Source organism: Lygodium microphyllum, chromosome 21, assembly GCF_053477565.2.
Source record: "Lygodium microphyllum isolate KBCC chromosome 21, Lygodium_microphyllum_v1.1.10, whole genome shotgun sequence".
Classification (NCBI taxonomy): domain Eukaryota; kingdom Viridiplantae; phylum Streptophyta; class Polypodiopsida; order Schizaeales; family Lygodiaceae; genus Lygodium; species Lygodium microphyllum.
In genome coordinates, this window is record NC_141155.1 from 77,128,045 (window position 1) to 77,150,227 (window position 22,183).

At 40.3% G+C, this 22,183-nt stretch overlaps 1 protein-coding gene across 5 annotated transcripts in view; it reads right to left on the reverse strand.

Annotated features, from left to right (window-relative positions):
• LOC148018175 (dynein regulatory complex subunit 3-like) overlaps positions 1 to 22,183 on the reverse strand; it is a 97,789-nt gene that overhangs the window by 46,140 nt on the left and 29,466 nt on the right. For all 5 annotated transcript variants that reach the window (XM_087661418.1, XM_087661422.1, XM_087661419.1 and 2 more), the window contains one exon: positions 14,043 to 14,130. In XM_087661418.1, coding sequence (XP_087517544.1) covers positions 14,043 to 14,130 — 88 coding nt within the window. The remainder of the gene's footprint in view (positions 1 to 14,042; positions 14,131 to 22,183) is intronic.

The window sequence follows — 22,183 nt, forward strand, 5'->3', positions numbered from 1 at the left end:
TCTTGGGCTGATTTGACTAATCCCACTTCATCTAGTGCAATATCTCTGAACATCTCATTGCTAGTATCAAATAAAGCAGATTGGTTGCTTCCTATGCATGCATTAATCTCCTGCTAATAAAACATCCCCAATGCTCATAAATCTCATTATGTCCCCATATAGTGGTGTATACGAGATGCCTCTTTAGGGCCAAACTTAGAGTATGCAAGGGGAAAGTAGCATATGGCAATGTATATGTCTCAAGTTCTATTTGTATGTAACCTAATCCACATGTATTTTGCCTCTGCATCTCTATGTACCACTTGGACTATATCTCTATGTACCACTTGGACTATATCTCGAAGCTCTTCTCTAAATAGAATTGCCACACCTCTTGATCCCCTTGTCCCTTCAAGCCTCCTAGGCTAAGGGCGATATGCACTTTCCCATCTATATCCATATACATCAAGAAGATAGCTATCATTATAGTGGTGTGTCTCAGTATACATAGCAATGTCTATCCCTTTGAAAGTATCCTCAAAATAACTTGCATTTGTCTTAAGGGAGCCATTGCAGTTCCATAATGTGAACTTCAAGTCCCATAGGCCACGCACCATCATGTTGTCCTTGACTCTTCCATCTCTATAGACAGCCCATTTACCTGCTTTTCATGCCTCTAGAACACATGGCATGTTTTCCCTCCTGTGGGCTATCTAGGCTAGGGTAAGTTCTTCATCTAGGTAGATCTTTTCTCCTTTGAGAGCGATCCTCTTGGGGAGGAAGGCTCTCTTCTTTTCCAAGTCTCCAAACTTTAGGATGAGGGCTTTCGTTTTTGTGTCGTCTTTCCCAGCTCACTAGGCCCCAATGATGGGTACATCTATAGCCCCAATTTTGGTGGCAAGAGCTGTAGCATCTTCAATTGGGAAGCTTTTCTCATCTAGTCCAACCACTCTTACGTGGAGTGCACATGCCTGTCTTTTTCCCTCTTCTTCCAAGGTTGCATTCCTTTGTTCTTTTTGCCATGCATTCCTTTTTTCTTTTTTGCCACATCTATCCATTCTGCACTTTCTTTGACACCATTCCCAACATTCTCCATTTTCTGTTGGGTTCCTTCCACCACACTTGCATGGGTGTGCATATCCTTTTATAAAACATCCATTTCTTTTTGCAACTCTGGTGTGATTTGTGATACCTTTTGTGCGTTCAATTTCTGTTTGCATTCCTCTAGTTCTTCTTTTAGGTTAGAGATTATTGAGTCTTTCTCTACTATGTGTGCGTCCAGTGTTTGTTCTCTTTTTTTAGTTCCTCCATCATTTCAACTCAAACCCGCTCTTGTATATCACTTTCCATTTCCTTCCTCATGAAACGCATTTCAACATGGAGCATGGTCAGCATCTCCTCATATAGTGTTTCATTGATTTTGCAGGATATCTTCCCATATCTACTTGACCCTGGAGAGACATTCCAATCTCGGGTTTTATGCCCATAGGTTTTGTATCTCGGGTTCTTTGGCGGTGTATGAAACATTGTTTTCATTGTTGGTTTTGTGATTCCTTCATCGTCAGTTTCTTCCATCATGATTATAGCATATGCTGTAGCATAAACTGTTTACAGTCTGACTAGAGCAGTAAACCAGTAACATAAACTGTCACTGTAACATAAACTGTCAGTGTATCATAAACTGTCGATGTGACTTCACCATAAAATGTGACTGTAGCATAAAACTGTCAATTATATTAATGTCTACAAAAGAAAGAGAAAGAGAGAGACGAGAGACAGAGAGAAAGAAAGAAAGAAAGAAAGTTATATTAATGTCTACAAAAGGTCAAATCGGCCTATGAAACCAAAATGTTACATCAGATGGCTAACATGTCTAATGCAGCCCATCTAAAATTCTGCATTTTCCCTGCAAATAGCTCTTGAAGGGCCAAAACTCCTAGGATAGGAAGGAATTTCATAGGAAGTCAGTAAATGAGATAGCAGCCAGTAACCAGTAAACCGGCAGCAAAATGAATAAAACTAGGTGCCAATACCACCACAGCTAAAACAATACTAACAAATTTCAGTGCAATGCACACAGTGGAGCCAAGGATGGCCACAAAAACTGCAAGATGCAGCTGTTCTTGTCCACCTGCAGCAGGTTGAAACTGTTAGAGAAAGTAGATGAGTGGTGGCAATTTTAGACAAGCAGCAGTAGTGATTATCACCACTAATGTCTAAATAGATACAAAATCCTGCTACATACAATAAAGAGAAACATATAGAGGGAATGCTCTCTCTGAGATTCTGCTCAGGGATGGTGTCAAGTACAGATAGAAGGCTGATAAAACAGCCAGTTTGGTGGTCAAAAATGGCACACCTTGTGGGTGATACCTACATCCAAGAATGTGGCATGTATCCAACAAGACCTCTCTCTCATTTTGATTGCCATGAAATACCAATCTGAGAACTCTGCTCAAATTTGAGTACCATGAAATACCAATCTGAGGGCTCTCCCGCAAACCTCCTCAGCCCCAAGAAAGTCCCAAATGCATCGGTCCTTTGTCTCATCTGCTGCACCACATCTCAAGCATACAATTGGGGCTTTGCCAATTCCCAAGCAACTGCCTACTATCACTTCCAAGCAAGGTAACCGCCAAACGTTTCACCCTTGAAATGTTTCATGCCTGAAACGTTGCATTTCAGCACAAAACATTTCACCCTTGGGTAGGTCCTAAGTGAAACGCCACATGAAATGGCAAAAAAACACATCCAAAGTACATATATTTAGCAAGTTTTTGATAGAAATTACTTTTTTCCCTTGGAATGAAACAGATATGTGAAACGTTGCACACCGAAACATTTCATTAGTGAAACATGTTTCGCATTTCATGCCTACTGAAACGCGTTTCATGGTTACCATGCTTCCAAGTGCCAACATCCAAAAGAAGAGTGAGATCTTCCTAAGTCTGAAATGACCTCCAATCCCCTCCACAATTCTGAAGTACCATGCCTGAACCAATGCTGAGTTGCAGCAAGGATTGTTCTGATCTTGCACATCTAACTCCTCCTCCCCAACCTGGTCATGTACTAGGAAAAGAGTGATGTCTAGAGCTTTGTCCAAGAAGGGACCTCCCTAGACCAACTCCCTTGGATCCACTGCAGTCTTTATGAGGGTATCCTTTGACATCGCTGGTTTACTGCACCTCGGATCCATTCATGGAGGATGACACTCTCACACTCCCTTGGCCTGCTCCCACCAAAGGGGGTGGCTGTTGGACAGCCTCCGCTCCTTAAGGACACAGCTGTATCTCTACCTTCATTATTCATTTCAGCTGTAGTCTACTCCTCCAGTCTCCAAATCTGTAAGACACTAAATCCTATTTGCACGACATCTTTTTCTCAAGAAAACCCGATAGGAAAAAGAGATCCAAAAATATTAAGCTACAACAATGTAGTTTGTGCAAGGTGCATGCTACCAACACCCAAGCACAAACCAACACTCTTCAAGTTGAATCCTCGAAGCAGCCTCACTGTTCTATCTGGGACAGGTCTTCTATGCCAGCCATGATCTGCCACAAACCAGCCTGCAACTGTCTTCAACCATGATCAAGCCATGAATGCTCCGATCTGCCTAGATCTACAAACACTCTGGCTCGCTAATAAGAATCTTTGCTACTTTGCTACAATGCATGATAACTGATGAAGAAGATGATATTTCCAAAGGTTGATTACTGCTGATCATGATCACCATGATGCACAAACCACAATCGTGACCATCCAAAACAAGCCTCCGATCATGTCATTGTTGCACTTGAGTGCTGACCAAAATGCGAGCTTGGAGTGAGCAAAGATAGAGCACATAGCTTAGAGAATCGTGTTAGAGTGTACCAGTTTGTTGCCCAATACACAAGAATAAAAATGTATTTATATGTTAGGGTACATGTAAAGGGTGTGTTCACACCCGTAAGTTTATACACGCAGGAGTTTACATCCAAAGGGGCTTTACACCCAACAACCTCCCACTTAAAGGCCCAAAGTGGTACCTGCAAACTATCCAACTCCCACTAGTCGAATGCAATGCTCATGCTAAGCCTTTGCAAGACTTTTAGTGAGAACTTCTACAGGGTTATCTTGGTTTTTGACCTTAGTTAGTGTGACAAGCCATCATCCAAGACCTATCGAATGAAATGATACCGAACATCTATGTGTTTGGTACGGGCATGAAACATGGCCTTTTTAGCCAAACATACTACACTCTAGCTATCACAACCAAGCACTGGAGTACGGGAAGAAAGACCAAAATCCTTGACCAAATGACCAAGCCGAATAGCTTCCTTAGAAGCTTCTGTGGCTGAAATATATTCAGCCTCTGTACTCAGTGCTACAATTTTTTGCAACCTTGAACACCAAGAAATAGCTCCACCAGCCAAAGTAAATACATACCCACTATTAGACTTTCTAGTGTCAAGATCTCCTGCCATGTCCGAACCACAAAACCCCTGCAGCTTTAGTGTACCCTTTCCATAGTATATACATTTGTCTTGTGTACCTTTTAAGTATCTAAGGATACATTTCACTGCTTCCCAATGTGGTTTTCCAAGGTTATAGACATGAATCTACTAACAACTCCCACTGCATGGGAAATGTCTGGACGAGTTGCAACCATGGCATATATCAAAGAGCCACAAGCTGATGCATAAGGTATGCCTTTCATTGCAGTAGCAAATGCGTCATCTTTTGGGCAATCAGCTTTGCTAAGCTTTGTATATGGTGGTAAAGATACACTAAGAGACTTAGCATCAGCCATATTAAATCTGTCAAGTACTTTACTGATGTACTTGTCTTGTGAGAGAAACAACAAGTGTTGTTCTCTATCTCTTTTAATGCACATGCCCAAAATGTGTTCAGCTAGTCCCACATCTTTCATTGAGAAGGCTGAACTCAACTGCCTTTTAAGTGCATGTAAAGTACTCTTATGCTTTCCCGCAATCAACATGTCATCCACATATAAAACCAGCACAACAAGGCTTCCACCATCAACCTTTTTAGTATAAGTAGTGATCTGCATGATTGCATTTGAATCCATGGCTAAGCATAAAGGTATCAAATTTTTTTATATAATAGTCTAGGAGCCTATTTCAGCCCATATAAGCTGTGTTTCAGCTTACAGACTAAATGCTCTTTCCTTGGAATAACAAAACCTTCGAGCTGTTTCATGTACAACTCTTCATCCAGGTCAACGTAAAGAAAAGCAGCCTTCACATCCATCTGATCCAACTCTAAATCTAAGGATGCAGTGAGAGCAAACAAAACACAGAGTGTAGTCATCTTCACCACTGGTGAGAAAACCTCCTGGAAGTCTATGCCTTCCTTCTATTTATAGCCCTTAGCAACCAAACATGCCTTGTATTTGGGCTTCCCATCAATAGATTTCACCTTATAAACCCATTTGTTAGGAGTAGCCTTCCTATCATTGGGCAAAGGTACAAGCTTCCATGTGTTGTTCGCATATAGAGATTTCATCTCTTCCTGCATAGCAAGCTCCCACTTTCTCTTGTTTTCACATGACTGTGCCTCTTTAAATGTCAAAGGCTCACCTTCATCAGTCAATAAAATGCAATCCAAAGATGGCTGAAACCTCTGCGGCTGCCTTTTGAACTGTGTAGACCTTCTTACCCAATGATCCGTGTTGATAGGCAATGGGCCTACATCCTCAAGTATGTGCACACCATCAACTGGTGGCTGATTTTCAGCATTTTCTTGCTGCTATAACCTGTTTTCAGCATGTTCTTCTTGTTGTCCTATTCCATCATGTGCATCAATTTGCTGTCCATTGTCTTCTGGCTGTAGCACAATAGATTGCTGCTCATTTTCAGCATCAAAAGGGACAGTATCTTCAGCTAATGGTTGCTGAATGGTTGGTTGTTCATGCTGAAACTTGACCTTCTTTTTGTCAAGGCCACCATCTGTAGTATTTTTCAGCAACTTTGCCTCATTGAATACTATGTCTCGGCTGCATACTATCTTCCTATCCTGAGGAAGCCAAACTCTATATCCCATCTCTCCCTCATCTCTATATCCCATGAAGATTCCCTTGATGGATTTCATGTTTATTTTAGTCCTCTGATTTACAGGAATATGCACAAAAGCATCACAACCAAAAACACACAAATGGTCATATGAAGCAGGTTTACCAAACCAAACCTCTTCAGGAATGCCATTTTTCAACGCACGATTGGGAGAGCGATTACACACATGAACTGTAGTTTTAAGAGCCTCTCCCCAAAACTGCTGCGGGAGATTAGCTGTGGACAACATGCATCTAACTCTCTCACAAAGTGTGCGATTATATCTTTCAGCCACGCCATTTGATGTAGGGTTGTAAGGGGCTGTCAACTCCCTCTTAATGCCATGCATCTCACAAAATCTTTTAAACTCATTAGAGATATACTCCCCCCCATTATCCGTTCTCATAGCTTTTAACTTAAGCCCTTTTTGTGTAGTAACAAAGGCATGAAACCTTTTAAAAGCATCAAACACTTCCTTTTTGCTCTTTAGTACATACACCCATGACTTTCTACTGAAATCATCAATAAAAGTGACAAAGTATCGTGCATCCCCATGTGAATTAATAGGCATAGTGCACACATCTAAATATACTAAGTCAAGAGCATTGGACTTCTTAACAACACCAAAGTAATAAGGAGACTTCACATGTTTTCCATTTATGCAATCATTACAAAAGTCAAGTCCAAAGCCTTTTACATCAAATCTCCCTGAAGAGGAGAGAACTTAAAGGCCTTTCTGGCTCAATGACCAAGTCTTTTGTACCAAAGTTCCATCTATGAATGAATTTTAGCCACAGCCCAAAAACTTGCCAAGCAATGCTTTACAATGCAAATAGTACAAAGTCCCCTTTTCGTTGCCTTTAACAATCAGCATAGAGCCCCTGTGGACCTTCCAAGATCCACCACCAAAGGTAGTAAAATACCCTCTTGCATCAAGCTACCCCAACTGATAGTAGACTTTTCTTTATGCTAGGTACATATCTGACATCATGCAAAATCAGCTCTTGACCATTTTCAAGGGCCAAGTGAATGGTACCTACATCCTCTATTTCAAATGCATAATTGTTGCCCAAGTAAACTTTGCCTAGACAACCTAAAATGTATTCAAAAAATGACTCCAAAGAGGGAGTGACATGAAAGGAGGCACCATGTCCACTATCCCTGACTGAGACAGCCCATCATGGGCTAAAAGTAAGGCATCAATCACCTCCTTTTTAGTGATGTGCATATCACCTGCTGCTGCCATAATATCTGCATCATTACATGAGGCTGCAACAAGTATCTCTCCAGTGTCAAAAGAGTTCTTTAATAACCACACTAGATGCAGCATTTACTTTTGCAACTTCTTTTGAGAAAGAGTTGTCATCATCTTTCTTGTCATCCTTCTTTTTCTTTCCTTGCTATTTCTTTCTTTCTTGCTCTTTCTTGTTGAGAAATGTGCAATCACATCCACCATAGCCTCTATGTAAGGAACAAACAAGGCAAAGAAACACATTGCAAATAAAGCCTTAGACTAGGTCATGTATGCATGGTTTATTAAAACCACAGTTGGTGAATACCATGGTCACTTTTCACCTTTCTCCAACTACCAATACCACCTACTATAAGCCTATAAAAGGCACTCATCCCCACACTCATTCCATCAATCATACTCATCAGTTGTACTTGCATTATGCTTGGATAATATCAGTTGTTCTTCTTTGTCAATGTTTATGTCTCATTATGATTGTCTATTTGCTCATCAGTGATCCTCCTTAGTATGTATCCTCAATATTTTAACATGGTATCAGAGCAGGTCTCAAGTTAATGAGTCATTAGGCCACTGATTGGGTCATTCCAATTTGAATTTCTGGCTCCCTCCACCTTCCCATGAATCTCTCACCTACCTCCATCGCCACCCACCCTCAGTGGAGGGCTTGAATCTCTCAAACCAGGCCGTTTCAACTCGTACTTTCTTCTGGGGAACTCTTCCTCTGCTCCAGACGCTCCTCCCTATCACTTCAAAGCTCGACATTATCACATCCTTGCTCCAGCATTCCGCCTGCATCAGTTCGCTGTCCAGAATGCACCTACAACTGTCGTACTGCTGACGCCGCGCTTGCAGTCCATGATTCCTGATGAGCACCATGGGGCTTTGAAAGCCCATGAGATAGGCTCTCTATCCATATAAAAAGTTTTGAAAATGATCAAGTCTATGTGCTGCAATCAGCAAAAAATCAGATGCGTCCTATAACCCTAACAGAGAAGCCATAGCTCCTTCAACATCAAGGTTCTATTTTCCTTCATTTTCTCATTTTTTTCAGTCAATTGGAGTTTTTGCCACTTGGGTTAGAGTTATTACTCAATTTCCAGTAACATTTGAAGCATCAAACTAGCAAGAAGGGGATATTTTGAAAGATTCAAGTTCAATCCAAAAAGATACAAGAACAGTGTCCATTGTGTTGAAAAATAGACAAATGATGTATGCTCCAGGAAGAGCTGTCCTGAATCCCATATGCACAGTGAGGAAAGTGGAACAACCCAAACTCTATAAAGCATTGTACTTGACTATCACTTTTATATGAAATGAATGCAATGTCATGATGCTTTGTACTTTCAGTTAAGTATCTTGTCATTGTCAATCCTACAGAAGATTGTGTTTATGAGTCCAAGTTTCCATCTTGGAACCTAATTCACTTGTGTAACAGTTTGTCTCTACTTGTCCATGTCATTATGAGTTTGGTCTTTATCTTTCATCCACCATAGCTTGTGTCATGCTCTAGATCCGCATCTTGTAACATGGTATCAGAGCCCAGTCGGGCATGGCTTAGCTCATCTCCATCTCTTCCCAGCTCAGGTTGAGTGTTGGATCTCATCTCCAACTTGATTTGCAATTCTACCTTCAATAAAGCTTCCATGGCAGCCATAGCCAACAATACCCTATCAGCTTGAAGCCTTTATATGTTTCTCCATAAGCCAAATTTCTCTGGACTTTCTTCTAGAGAAGTGTTTCCTGCTTCTAGAGTTCCTCTCTTGCACCTCAATCATTGACATTGAGCAACTATTGCCTCAGCATTGCCTGTTTTCAAAGTTGCTGCCATATCTGTGTCTGTCGACAGCAACACCCACCTGACTTGGAGGAGTTGTATCTCCACATAGAGGCCATATCTTTCCAAGGTCTCTTCTAGGAAAACATTCGTGAACTCTAGGCGCTCCTACCTGGCACACTACAATGAGACATTGGCCCCCTAGCTGCTCAGCATTGCGAAAATTGGAAGACGTTGGCTGATCTACGCCTGGCTTCGTTTGAACAATCAATTCTTTCTCTGCGTAGTGTGATTCCTACCGAGATTATAGGGCTTCTGTAGATCTTGAAGAGAGCTACATTTCCATTAAAAAACTTTTGGAAATGATCCACTATAGCTCATGAAATCAAAAAAAAACCAGACCTTTGTCTAAACCCTAATCCAGGAAGCCATAGCCAAAGCTTCAAAATTTGACATTCTTCACAGTTTCTTCTCATTGAAGTCATCAACAATGATTTCAATCACTGAGCAATACTCTCTGAAGTTCACTACTATTCTGGAAGTGCCCAAGGAAGCTCAAAAGTTATCCACGAAGTTCATGAGAGAAAGCAAATCAAGTACTTACTAGTATCCATTAACACTCAACTAGTGTCAATTTGACACTCATTCTCTTGTGTCTCTTGACACATTAAAATACAATCTTTTACTGGTTAACTGAAGTTTAGCAACATGGCAAAGCTTGAGCAAATAGCTAAATTCAATGGTGAAGGATTTCATGCCTGGAAGAAAAAGACCATGTATCACCTGATGTGAAAGGACTTGTGAGACTTGTTTGAAGATGATGCAAATAGCAAGGGGAAAGATAATGAAGACGGATTCATTGAAAAAGACCAACTCAAAACCAAAGAATGGAAGAAAATAAATAGCAAGGCACTAGGCATCATTGCCTGGGGACTAAGTGATGATGTACTACATCATATATTTGGCATTAGAAATACTAGAACCGCTTGGGAGGAACTTGACTGAATGTTTGGTACCCAAGCAAAGAACTCAAAGGTGAAATCACTCATGCAGTTTTATAAACTAGATATCAAAGACAGTGCTTCTATGACCACACACATTAACAAGTTCAAGAGCCTAAAAACCTAGCTTGCAACTCTTAAGAAGAATATTGATAAAGATGAAGCAATAGCCGTACTACTTGCAAGTGTAAACAAGGATCCATATGAGAATCGTGTCCACTCTAAGTAATGTTCCCAGTCTCTCACTCAAAGATATTGAGCACTTACTGCTTAATGGAGAAAGAAAATTTAAAAACAAAGATGTAAAAGAGACCGGCTCAAGAGATTATCTCCTATACACCAAAGGAGCTACTGGACCCAAAGGAAAAGGTCGAGGATTCAACACCGACAACAGTAGTCAGATGCAATGTCATTATTGTGGTAAGACTGGCAATATTACCAGTGAGTGCTTTCATTAAAAAAGAGCACAACATATGCAAAATGACCACCACCAAGGTCAATTCATGAATGAAGAAGAAGAAAAAGATACTTCCGCTACCATCAACAACTCTAAAACAAATTGTTCTAAGGAATTTGGTTCCCATAGTGGATGTAAAAACCCTACCAAGATGTAAAGTTTCAAGCCTTAACTTGACTAGGCTGCCAAAGAGCTAGTCTCCTGGTCCATGTACACATGCAGGGGGGGCAAAAGCCAGCAAGGGTAGAGATTCATCATTTGAGGGGGGGTGTTGAAAAATAGACAAATGATGTATGCTCTAGGAAGAGCTGTCCTGAATCCCATATGCACATGAGGAAAGTGGAACACCCAAACTCTATAAAGCATTGTACTTGACTATCACTTTTATATGAAATGAATACAATGTCATGATGCTTTGTACTTTCAATTAAGTGTCTTATCATTGTTGATCCTACACAAGATTGTGTTTATAAGTCCAAGTTTCCATCTTGGAACCTAATTCACTTGTGTAACAATTTGTCTCTACTTGTCCATGTCACTATAGGTTTGGTCTTTATCTTTCATTCACCATAGCTTGTGGCATGCTCTAGATCCGCATCTTGTAACACATTGACACTCATCTAGTGCTTTTAGCACTTATGTCATCTAACACAATCAGCTTTGCCTTTGATCAAATTTGATTTTTTTTTGCTACTCCAGCATCAAATCAAGGAGGGGAAGACTCGGACCACGGACTTAAAAGACCTTGAAGATCCCAAGTTCAAAGGACGTACTGGTCACCTAGTCACCTAGTATCTCTTGATACTAATCACCTAGTGCTTCTTGGCACTTGTGCTCAACTCTTGTGCTGCTGAAATCTAAAACTTTTGGAGCTGATTTGTTGCTGATCGTGCAACCTCAACATGGGCAAGGACTCATTGACAACTCGATTCAACGGTGTCAGATTCCATACATGGCAAACTAGGATCAAACTGATCTTGATGAAGAAAAGCTTGTGGTCAATCAAAAGTGGTCAAAAGAAGAAACCAAGGGAAGCTGCATTTTCAGTCATATGGGATAAAAATGATGATAAGGCTCAAGCTATTATCAAGCTCGACTTGATGACAGCTACATTCACCATGTTGATGATTGTGAAACCTCTCACACAACATGGGATTGATTAGAAACCATGTTTGGAGCTCATTCAAAATCCTCCAAATATGGCTTACTGATTGAATTTTTTAGGCTTGGCATGAAAAGTAGTACCTCACTTGCAACTCATTTGAATTATATGGAAAGCTTGTTGACACAACTTGCAGGAATCAACTTGAAGATGGATGAAGACAGTGCTTCTTAAGAGTCTTTCACCCGAGTTTGATAATGTGTCTACCACATTAATCAACATGCCAAAGCCGAAGCTTGTGGATATCAAAGCCGAAGCTCCTGGAAGAGGAAAAGAAGATCAAGAGCAAGGGAGAAACAAGCATCCCAAGAGGAGACTAACAACTCCTCTATGTGAAAGGAAAGAAGAGCATAGTCTGAGACTTTTGTAAGAAAACTAGGCATATTTAGAAATTTTTCTATGCTAAGAAAAGGTCTCAAAGAGCATATCTTGCTACAGTCAAAGAAGATGAAGACAACAATGAAGAAGAAGAAGAAGAAGAACCCCAAGAACAAAAGGATAGGACACACCAGTCCCTCTTTTGTAGCTCATTTTCTGATAGATTTTTTTAAGTTTAAAATGTAGACTTGCCTAACCTCATATAACCTCTGCACACTACAACCTCTACACACTTAGTGAGGCCTTTCCATGTCTACACTTAGCAAGGTTCTACTCATGACAGCCTCTGTATACTCATTGTCTTTCTTGGTTGTAATTGAGGAGGGGTGTTGAGAAATGTGCAATCATATCCACCATAGCCTTTGTGTAAGGAACAAACAAGGCAAAGAAACACATTGCAAATAAAGCCTTAGACTAGGTTATATATGCATGGTTTATTAAAACCACAGTTGGTGAATACCATGATCACTTTCCACCTTTCTCCACCTACTATAAGCCTATAAAAGGCACTCATCCCCACGCTCGTTCCATCAATCATACTCATCAGTTGTACTTGCATTATGCTTGGATAATATCAGTTGTTCTTCTTTGTCAATGTTTGTCTCATTATGATTGTCTATTTGCTCATCAGTGATCCTCCTTAGTATACATCCTCAATATTTTAACATTTCTTGTAATAGCGACAATCAAGCTATTTATGCCCTTTACATCCACATTGATAGCAAGTGATATCGTGTTGTTTGCCCTTGCTTTTACTCCTGCTTTTGCCTTTATTTCTTGCATTAGCCCTCTTTTCTGACCTACCTCTCAAATGATAAGCTGAACCACTGCTTTCTCCACTGGACTTTCTTCTAATCTCCTCATTGAGAATAGAGCCCCTAACACCATCAAAGGTTAAAGCAGGATTGTTGCTCAATGAAACAACCAAAGACTCCCAGCTATCAGGCAATGTCATCAACAAGAAAATGGCCTTCAATTTATCATTGAAGGGCTGCAAACCAAAGTCCTGTAACTGGCTCAAAATCCATGTGAAAGCACTCAGATGCTCCAATGCGGGCTTAGACTCATCCAACTCCATGTTTACAATCTTGCGCATAAGGTGAACTTGATTTACTGGAGTTGTATTTTCATAAGTGTCCATCAAATTTTTCCATATTGCATAAGCTGTATCAAGATACTTAATGTCCATAAGTACATCATCAAATACATCCATTTTAATATATGCAATGGCCTTCCTATTGAGTCTAGCCCAATCCTCATCTATCATGGTTGCAAGCTTGACTTCCAAAAGAGCATCATCACAATCTTTTAGAAACAAAATACCTTGCATTCTGTCCTTCCACAAGTCAAAACCAATGCCATCAAATCTCTTGATTTCAAGAAGGGATTTTGTGACACTGCTGCTTGAAGCATTTACAGCCATTGCTCAGCAATGTACCCCAATAGTGAACCACTTGTCTCCAACTTGAATTCTGCTTGCATAAGCATGTCACTTCTTGTGTGAGTGATATACTTTCATCCATTGGCTGTGTGCTTGGAATGGTATCTGGTTTAGGAGTGATATTGGAGTCTACATTCCATGCATAAGCACATGCACTGTTACAAAACCACACAATTTGAGGTAAACAAACGTGGTGCCAAACCCATACTTATGAAGTCATATTTTAGAATGGCTGCTCCAACATGTTAAACATCTGGATAGTTCTTCATATACGTCCAATCTTATTTAACTATGTCCTAGAAGGAAGGGATACATAGCCTTTTCTAACAAGAATCTTGAATCTATGATGTGTATCACTTTAATTATCTTTTTAATAATAAGCATGAAATAGTACATACATGGGAGTGGAAAGGGACAGTTATGATTACCAATAGCCTCAAAATGATTTATCATTGATGTATGCAGTAGAGAACAACTTGCATCCTTCCTTAAAATAAAAAGGATTTGAATTGACAAGATTAGTCAACTTTTTGACAAATAAAGGTTACCTTTGAAAGAAAAAACAATGTGAGTTACAGATTTCAAAGGCATCACACGTTTCCGCTCTTCATGCCTTTCCATTGATCCGACATCCAACTGTATACCAACATAGCACAAAATAAAAGAGAGAAAATTATGAGCATCATTTTATTTTTCAACATCTAAATCTGGCATAATAAAGCACATTGCAATAACAAAGATACTTAAGCACTTCTTAAAATATTCAATTATTTAGCTTTAACATTGACAGATACAACAAAACTTGTCCCAATAATGCCTTCTAACAATTGACTTGGCAAAAATTAGGGTTTGATAGCCACCTCAAGAAGTATGCTCAAAATTCGGGGCCTAGGACTAGAATTTCAGCAGTTGACATTGGAGAATTTCAAGAAAATTAAAGAGGCCAACCAATTAACATCGAATTTGGGGCTAAATGTGTCATCCAAGGAGCAAGGTGAAGGCCAATCCCTTGTTAGATCAAGGGGAAAATTAGATTGAAGGCTTGCTGGCCATTTATGATAGCAAGTGGCATTTGGATTGCGAAGGGATTGAAAAAATCTCAATGTGTTTCTTCCAAGTTGCAATGTAAGTTAAAGAAATTCCACAAGAGGCACCAATTTTTGGGGCAAACAAGGTGTCCAATATCCAAAATTGATTGGTAACATTTCAATTTAACTTTTATGTGAATTTATTACTTACTGTCATTAGTGTTAAATCAGGTCATTACCACCCTTTCTCAAAAGGAAGGCTAGTTCCAAGCACCTCCAAAAGGATTGCAAGAAACTAGAGGCATTGTGGAAGGAGGAGGAGGAGGAGGAGGAGGAGAAGGTGGTGGTGGTGGTGGTGGTGGTGGTGGTGGTGGTGGTAAGGACTTCTCTGATGAGTCATCATCATCCTGAGACTCGAACTTCAACTCTAACTAAGTGGTGAAGGCCACACTATCCTTAGTAACTTTCTAGCCCTAGTGGTGCTATCATTCCTCATGACTCTTGAGTGCCAAAGAGAGAGGATGATGCAAAGAAATACTCATCTACAAATAACAAACACAATCATATAACAAAACACAAACCAATAAAGAACACAATTAGGATACCTCAGAGACAATGAGCGCTAAAGAAGATAATGAATGAATGATAAGTGAATATACGTATGATGCTCAATGTAACAAACACACTATGCTCTCGTGTCTCAACGACCAAGGTAGAGAGTAGGAGCACGAGAGTGTGCCATACTTTGACATCCCAAAAGGTAGCAGACAGCCCCCAAAGATGTCAAGCAACAACAAACATAGCTTAGAAGAGGCTGGATTATTGTCAGAAGGAGCAGTCGGGGGCAGAATCAGCAAAACACTGATCAGATGATGACAGACAGCTGGCCAGTAGGCTGCAACAGAAAAACGCTGATCCAGTTGAGTCATGGCAGTGAATGCAAGGTTTGCTAATGACGTTAGCAGCTGGCGACAATGAAGGGAGGCTAAACACACGCTAGAACACGATCTACAGCTGTGAACACAGCTGTTCTGGTGATGACAACAGGCTGAAAACAGTCATCAACAACAACAGGGGGTTGGATAGCAAGCGCCTGATAGACAACAGTGAGTAGCAACTTGAACTAAGATATCCTTTATAAATGACATGTGGACAGTAGAGAGAAGGCACCTACAAAGTGAAAAAACAAGATTGAGGATGAGTGGTGGGTGGTGGATATCCTCTCTATTTATAGATGGATGGGTCCTCCCAAATTAGGGTTTAGCTTATGGGACACATACACTCTCTAGGAACACATTTCTTTTTAATGAAATTTGGTAAATTTGAGTTTTGGGGCTGTTATTAAGAGCTAATTAAGTTACAATGCATTTTTAGCTCAATAGCCCTTCTTAGGCCCAAAACCGAAGCCAAGAAGGGATAGTTAAGATAGCTTAAGCCCAATTTTTCTTTTACCCTAAGACATCCCATCCCAAAGCAACAGGGGCATTGGGCAAAAGGAGAACATTGGCTACCCAATGACCTACCAAGACTATACAGGCGATGGTTATCTTACCAAGGGAGCCCATGTGATCACCCCAGATAGTCCAAGACAAAGGGTGCTTGTCAATTGCCCAATGACCGAACAAGACCTACAAATGTAGATGAAATCACGATGGACTCTGCTTTTCTTTTCTTTTGGTGGGCGGGCAAGGGGGAGAGGTTTGAATGATGATTTTTCTCCTATTGAGTAATCTATGCCCCAAGGGGAGAATAAAAGGAATAATCACACCCAGTATGAGAGCTAAGTAGTAGGAAAAGCAAGTAAGACTACCCTAGGAGACTGCATGCGAGCTGCCGCAAATATGGTGGACCAAAAGCCAACCATTCTCTGACTGAAAAGGGATAAATGCGCACAAATAGCACCCCCTCTCTTCCCAAGATGTTGATGTCAATGGGGAAAAGGAGGAGTGAATTGTATGTCCAATTGAAAACCTTTGAAATGAATGGCCTCTAAGGGCACCTCAAGAAATGCAAGAACACAGCCTCAAGAGGAAAAGGCTCCTTATGAAACCCCATAAACCAAGAAGTGCCGGACGATCCAAGTCTTCATTTCCATCAACCAATAGGTCCTATAAGGGTCAGTGCCAACTAAAAGACAAGTTAGAAGCAAAAACACTACACAATACCATAAAATACACATATCTCAACTTCAATGAAAAGTGTTTGCGAAAGCAATGGGATGGGTTTTTAGATGGCCCCACTACCAAAAGGTAGACATGCTAAAGAGATAAGAAAGTACGAGTAGGAATGTGCAGCGATATACTAAAGTGAGACTAGAGCATGCCCTACACAAGAATCAATAGATATGCAAGTGCAAGATGAGGTAAGTCTATTGTTAATGTTGCCAATATCTGAACTCATAGAAGGCTCCACAATCTGCTAGACTGGAGGATCTCTAGGAAAAGTGCGCTCAACTCCTTATTGTGCATTGGATGTAGAAAGCAACTCAAAAATAGAAAGGGATTCATCAAGTCTATCCTCAAAGGAGACAAGGAGTGCCTAAGGACTGAAGTTCAAAATAGTGGCATTGGTGGACTAATCAAGTAACACTTCGGATGAAGTGGAGACAAATGGTCCTACCACCATGTGACTAACAGATCTACCCTAATGGGGTGTAGGATGACCCCCTCCCGATTGTGGAGGTGGGGCTAACGAGCCCTATCCTAATGTGCTCAACTTCAAGTGCAAAAAAGGGTCTAGACTTGGGAGGATTGCCCTTGGCCTTTGAGCAACACTCCTCGTCAAAATGGCCGGCCTTTTGGCAAGGCCTTTTGGCAATGCTAACAATACCTATTCTTTTTGGGGACATTTTTCCTACTTCGCTCCCTACTATCAGAATCGGTCTTTGTATTCTTTCCACCCCCTTACTTCACCTTTTGGGAAGTTAAAGCCCCCTCTTAATATTGAGGTTTCTTATGAAATTGATCGAACAATCAAGCATAACACAGTAGTTGACACTCAAATTCATAGCAGATGGGAAACTAGAAATGTGAGATGACTTGTTGGATAAAATGGAAATATCTTTGTGGTAATTTATTCATGAACAAAGTGGCTTGATCGTCAACTGACTTAGGTGATCCAATGGTGGTGAATTTAGCGAGCAATCATCAATACTCAACCAGCTCAACGATCAAATCATTCCCCTCAATGATTCTGAACTCTTGGAGTGCATGGTCCATTTCAAGCTAGCAAGAGACCCTACGGGGTGTGGTGACATGCCCTAAAGAGACTACAGCAATAGGTGGCAGCAGTTTGAGGGCTATTTCAGCCAAACAAACATCATATTTGGTGTGTTCCATCAATGGAGACACCTTTCATGGCTATCTAGACCTTTCAGCATTCTTTACCCATTTCCTAGCCTTGCTTTGAAGATCTCAGCATTCTAATCCCTCGAGGCTGAAATTTTGTCTTTTTCTTTGTTGTAAACCCTAATTTACAGCAGAAATTAGCGTTTGATAGCAATCTCAAGAAGCATACTTTAGGAGATTGAAGCCTCAAGGCTTGAATTTTTAGGGTGAAGAATTAATTCTCATTAAGATTCAAGTGAGGCACTAGACAACATTCGAATTTGGGGCAAATTTCATTTTCTAAGGAGTCGATGAAGGCCAATTGTTCGAGCAAATTAAGGGGCAAAATCGATTTGAAGACTTACTTGTCATTATTGATCTTAGAATTTGCCAATTGTATGGGCAGGATCCAATGCTTTAGTCAGTTGGTTTGTAGTGTGAACACAGCTACATTAATAAAGTTGTGTCACCACTTCTAGAGTTAGTTCTAGATTTAAATTAACTCTAGTTGAGTTAGGGATAGATCTAACTTACTTAAGACCTATTGTACTTTCATTCTATCAATCTAGCACTTGCATCTTTTGAATGTGGAACTATTGCCCACTCTTGCTCATTGTCTTGTGTTCACACACCATCTATCTTCCTCCATTTCCAACATTTGGTATCAAAGCAGCTTCTACGCACGGATTCCAAATAGCCACCGTCAGCCGTGCCACTCCACTAAGGTCCTACTGCAACAAGCCAATGTTCAGTCCAAGGAAAAGAAGTTGTTGTTTTGGAGGAGGTACTACTATTGTTTTCAGCCTGCACGCAATCTCATACACAATTTTGTATTTAACTGTGCACACATAGCCTCTCTCAACCTTGTTCGTAATATTCTCAAACTTGCCCACCACTTTCTCAACCTTGCTCACCATTTTCTCAACCTTGCCCTCCATTTTTTGCAAATCTAAGAAAAAACGCAAAAACCCTAATTTTCCAAATTTGAATATTTTCGAAAATTTCTACAATTTCCCATTTGTCTTGCTCATCTCATATGTAATTTTAAAGAAGTTTTCAATTTTTCACACTCCGCACCAAGAAATTTAGGGATTTTTTATCAACTTTCCCAATTTCTAAAATTTCTCGAAATTTCTTCAAGGAAAGTTAGGACTTTTGCCCGATTCAAGTTCTCGTGCATGAATCTCCACCGAAATTGCCAACATTTCACAATTTCTTCAACATTGGTGTGAGAAATCTGGGACTTTTCAGTTTTTGGCTTTGACATGCATCACAAGGCAGATTCCAACTACTAGTTATTGTTGGCACACATCCCAAGGCAACATTTCTACAAAAATTCAAACGGTAACATAAAAATTTCTTCAATTTCCTTGAAATTTTAGAAAGAAATTTGGGGCTTTTGCCTTGGACACATCCCAAGGCAAAAAAAATTAGTTGTACGACAGCATTTAATTCCTGTGACAATCAAATTGAACAGTAAATTTGGGGAAATTTCAGAAATTTTGGTGAGAATCGACATAAAATTGCTAGAATTTGTAATTTTAGAACACTTTGGCATTTGTGTGACAGTTTGGCACTTGCTTAGTAATCTTGAGGGATTTTTAGTACTCTAACGAGTACACACACTATACTTCAACTTTAAAGTATTTGGCTATAGACTTTTGCTCATTTATGATAACATGTCACGCCACGGCAACAATGATCAAAGGAGCATCCTTAGTGTCCTCACTAAGGAGGACACGCTTGATGGCTCCAACTACCCATTATGGAGTTTTATGGTCCACAACCTTCTTGTTGCGAAGGATTTGTGGGACTATGTTACAAGTGACTTGCAACAACTAGGAGGTCTCGCACCTCAGACACCTCAACATCGTGCTTGAGGACCGGTTGCTAGTGTTGGTGCTGCTACTCCTTCCCCTCCTACGAAGGATCAAAGGAAATGGGATTCGAAGGATGCTCATGAAATTTCCTTGATAGCATTGTCAGTGAAAATGGCTATCATTCCACACATTCAGTCTTGCAAGACCTCAAAATCAGCATGGGACATACTTGAGTGTATGTTTGCTGCCCACAGTGAGACCAAGATCTCCTACCTTCATAGAGAGTTGGCAAACGTAAACATGGGTGAGTATGATAGCATGACAAATCACCTTACTCATTAACAGGATTTATGTGAGCAACTGCTCAATGTTGATGAGATTATTCAAGATGCTGAACTAGTTTACATCACCCTGAACTCTCTTCCAAAGTCATATCTTAGTTTCCACATCTCTTTGATGTTGTCTTTGGGGAGCAAGGAGGTAGCAGCCTCTTACTTTTGTGGAGTTGGAAGGTCTCTTGTTGCAAGAGGAGCAGAATAGAAAGAATGTTGCATTGCGTTCAAGTGATATGGCTATGCTTTCCAAGCTTAAAGGCAAGAGTAAAGCTTGGCAAAATGCACAACCAACAAAAGGGTGATGTTGAACAGCCATCAAACAAGGTTGTCCAAGACTCAAATAAGTTTAAAAAGAAAAAAAAAAGCCACAATAGTGCTTCAAAGACACATCACTTCCAAGAAGTGCTTGTTTACTTCTTTGCATTTAGCTCCTATTGGGAAGCGTGTCACATGTGGGAACAACAGTAATTATGATGTTTGTGGCATTGGGACAATCACTATTGCTGTTGCAGATGGTTTAGACTTCATGCTTCTAAATGTATTGTTTGTACCTAGCATTACAAATAACTTGTTATCTATTCTTGCCTTCAATAAGCATGGCTTTCAGGTCATCTTTGAGAATCACAAATGTATTGTCAGAGATAGAGAGATGGGCTATGCACTCAAGCTATCCAGCACCCTATACAAGGGTTTATTCTTGTTAGACATTTGTGACAAATAGTCTCATGATACTCTGGCAATCACTAGTCTTATGCCCACTATGCAAAATGCAGAGCTTTGGTATGCCCGCTATTGACTTACGAGCTTTGGGAATTTGATGACCCTTCAAAGGTATCATATAGTAGATACATTGCCTCCAGTGGAGACACCACCTCCTCATGCATGCAAGAAATGTATTTTGGGCAAGATGCACAGATTTACCTTCAAAAAGGATGATACAGTGCATGTTGTCCAAAAAATGTGGCTGATTCACTCTGATGTTTGTGGTCCCATGAGGACATGTGCACTTGGGGGTCACCTTAATTTTGTTACATTTGAGTTATATACGGGTGTATAGACCAAAGGCTGCTAAGTCTAATGTATTCATGCATTTTAAACATCTTGTGGCAAAGCTTGAGGCTGAAACTAGCTTAAAATTGCACACACTTCACACAGATAGAGGGAGGGAGTACATGTCTTATGTATTTGAGACACATTTATTGGATCGTAGCATTATACATCAAGGCATTGTTAGAATGACTCAACAAAATGGAGTTGCTGAAAGGAAGAATTGCACTCTCATGGAAATGGCTCATTCTATGTTAAAAAGCAAGGGACTACCGCATAAAATTTGGTTAGAAGGCTTTAGTGTGCCAATCATGTATTAAATAGGACACCTACAAAGGGTTTGAAGACAATCACTCCATTTGAGGCTTGGCATGAAAAGTGTAACTAGCCTTCCTTCCGTGGATGGGTAGTAAATCCCTGATTACAACTTAATTACAGAAGAAAACAACTAACGCAAATCTGAAAATACAAATTTACCTACTGATCTTGGACAATGCACACCCGATTGGCCCCAAAATTAGTGCCCCTTTTGGTATTTCTACTTTCTTGATAAAGAAGTTGATTTACAATGGGATTCTCCTGACCCTCTTCGCAATCCAAACTCCCCTTACTGTCCAAAGTGACCAGCAAGTCTTCAATCTATTTTGCCCCTTGATTCGGGCACTTAATTGGCCTTCACCCACTTCATAGACGATGGAAATGCCCCAAATTCAATGGCTAGCTAGTCCTCCACCTGAATTCAGCTGAAATTCACCTTCAACCCTATTGAATCCAAGTCTTGGAGCTTCCAATTTCTAGTACACTTCCCAAGGCTGCTGCTAAACCCTAATTTTTGCTATAAATTAGGGTTTACAACAGAGAAATTTGGAATTTCTCAACCTCCAAGGGTCCAAATGCTAAGATCTCCGGAGCAAGGCTGTGAAATGGCTGGGAGATGAGAGAGAAAGCTGTAGAGAGAAAATTCAGAGTTTTGTTACGAAGAATGACTGAAAATCAGTCAAATGCAGCTGCTGCCCTGCCACAAGAGCTTGTAGATGCAAAGAATTAAAGAAAATCAGTCATTTACTGTTGCTGCCCTGTCTCAACAGCCTATAGATGCTATCACTTGCTGTTGATTGATCTTCTCCTATCCG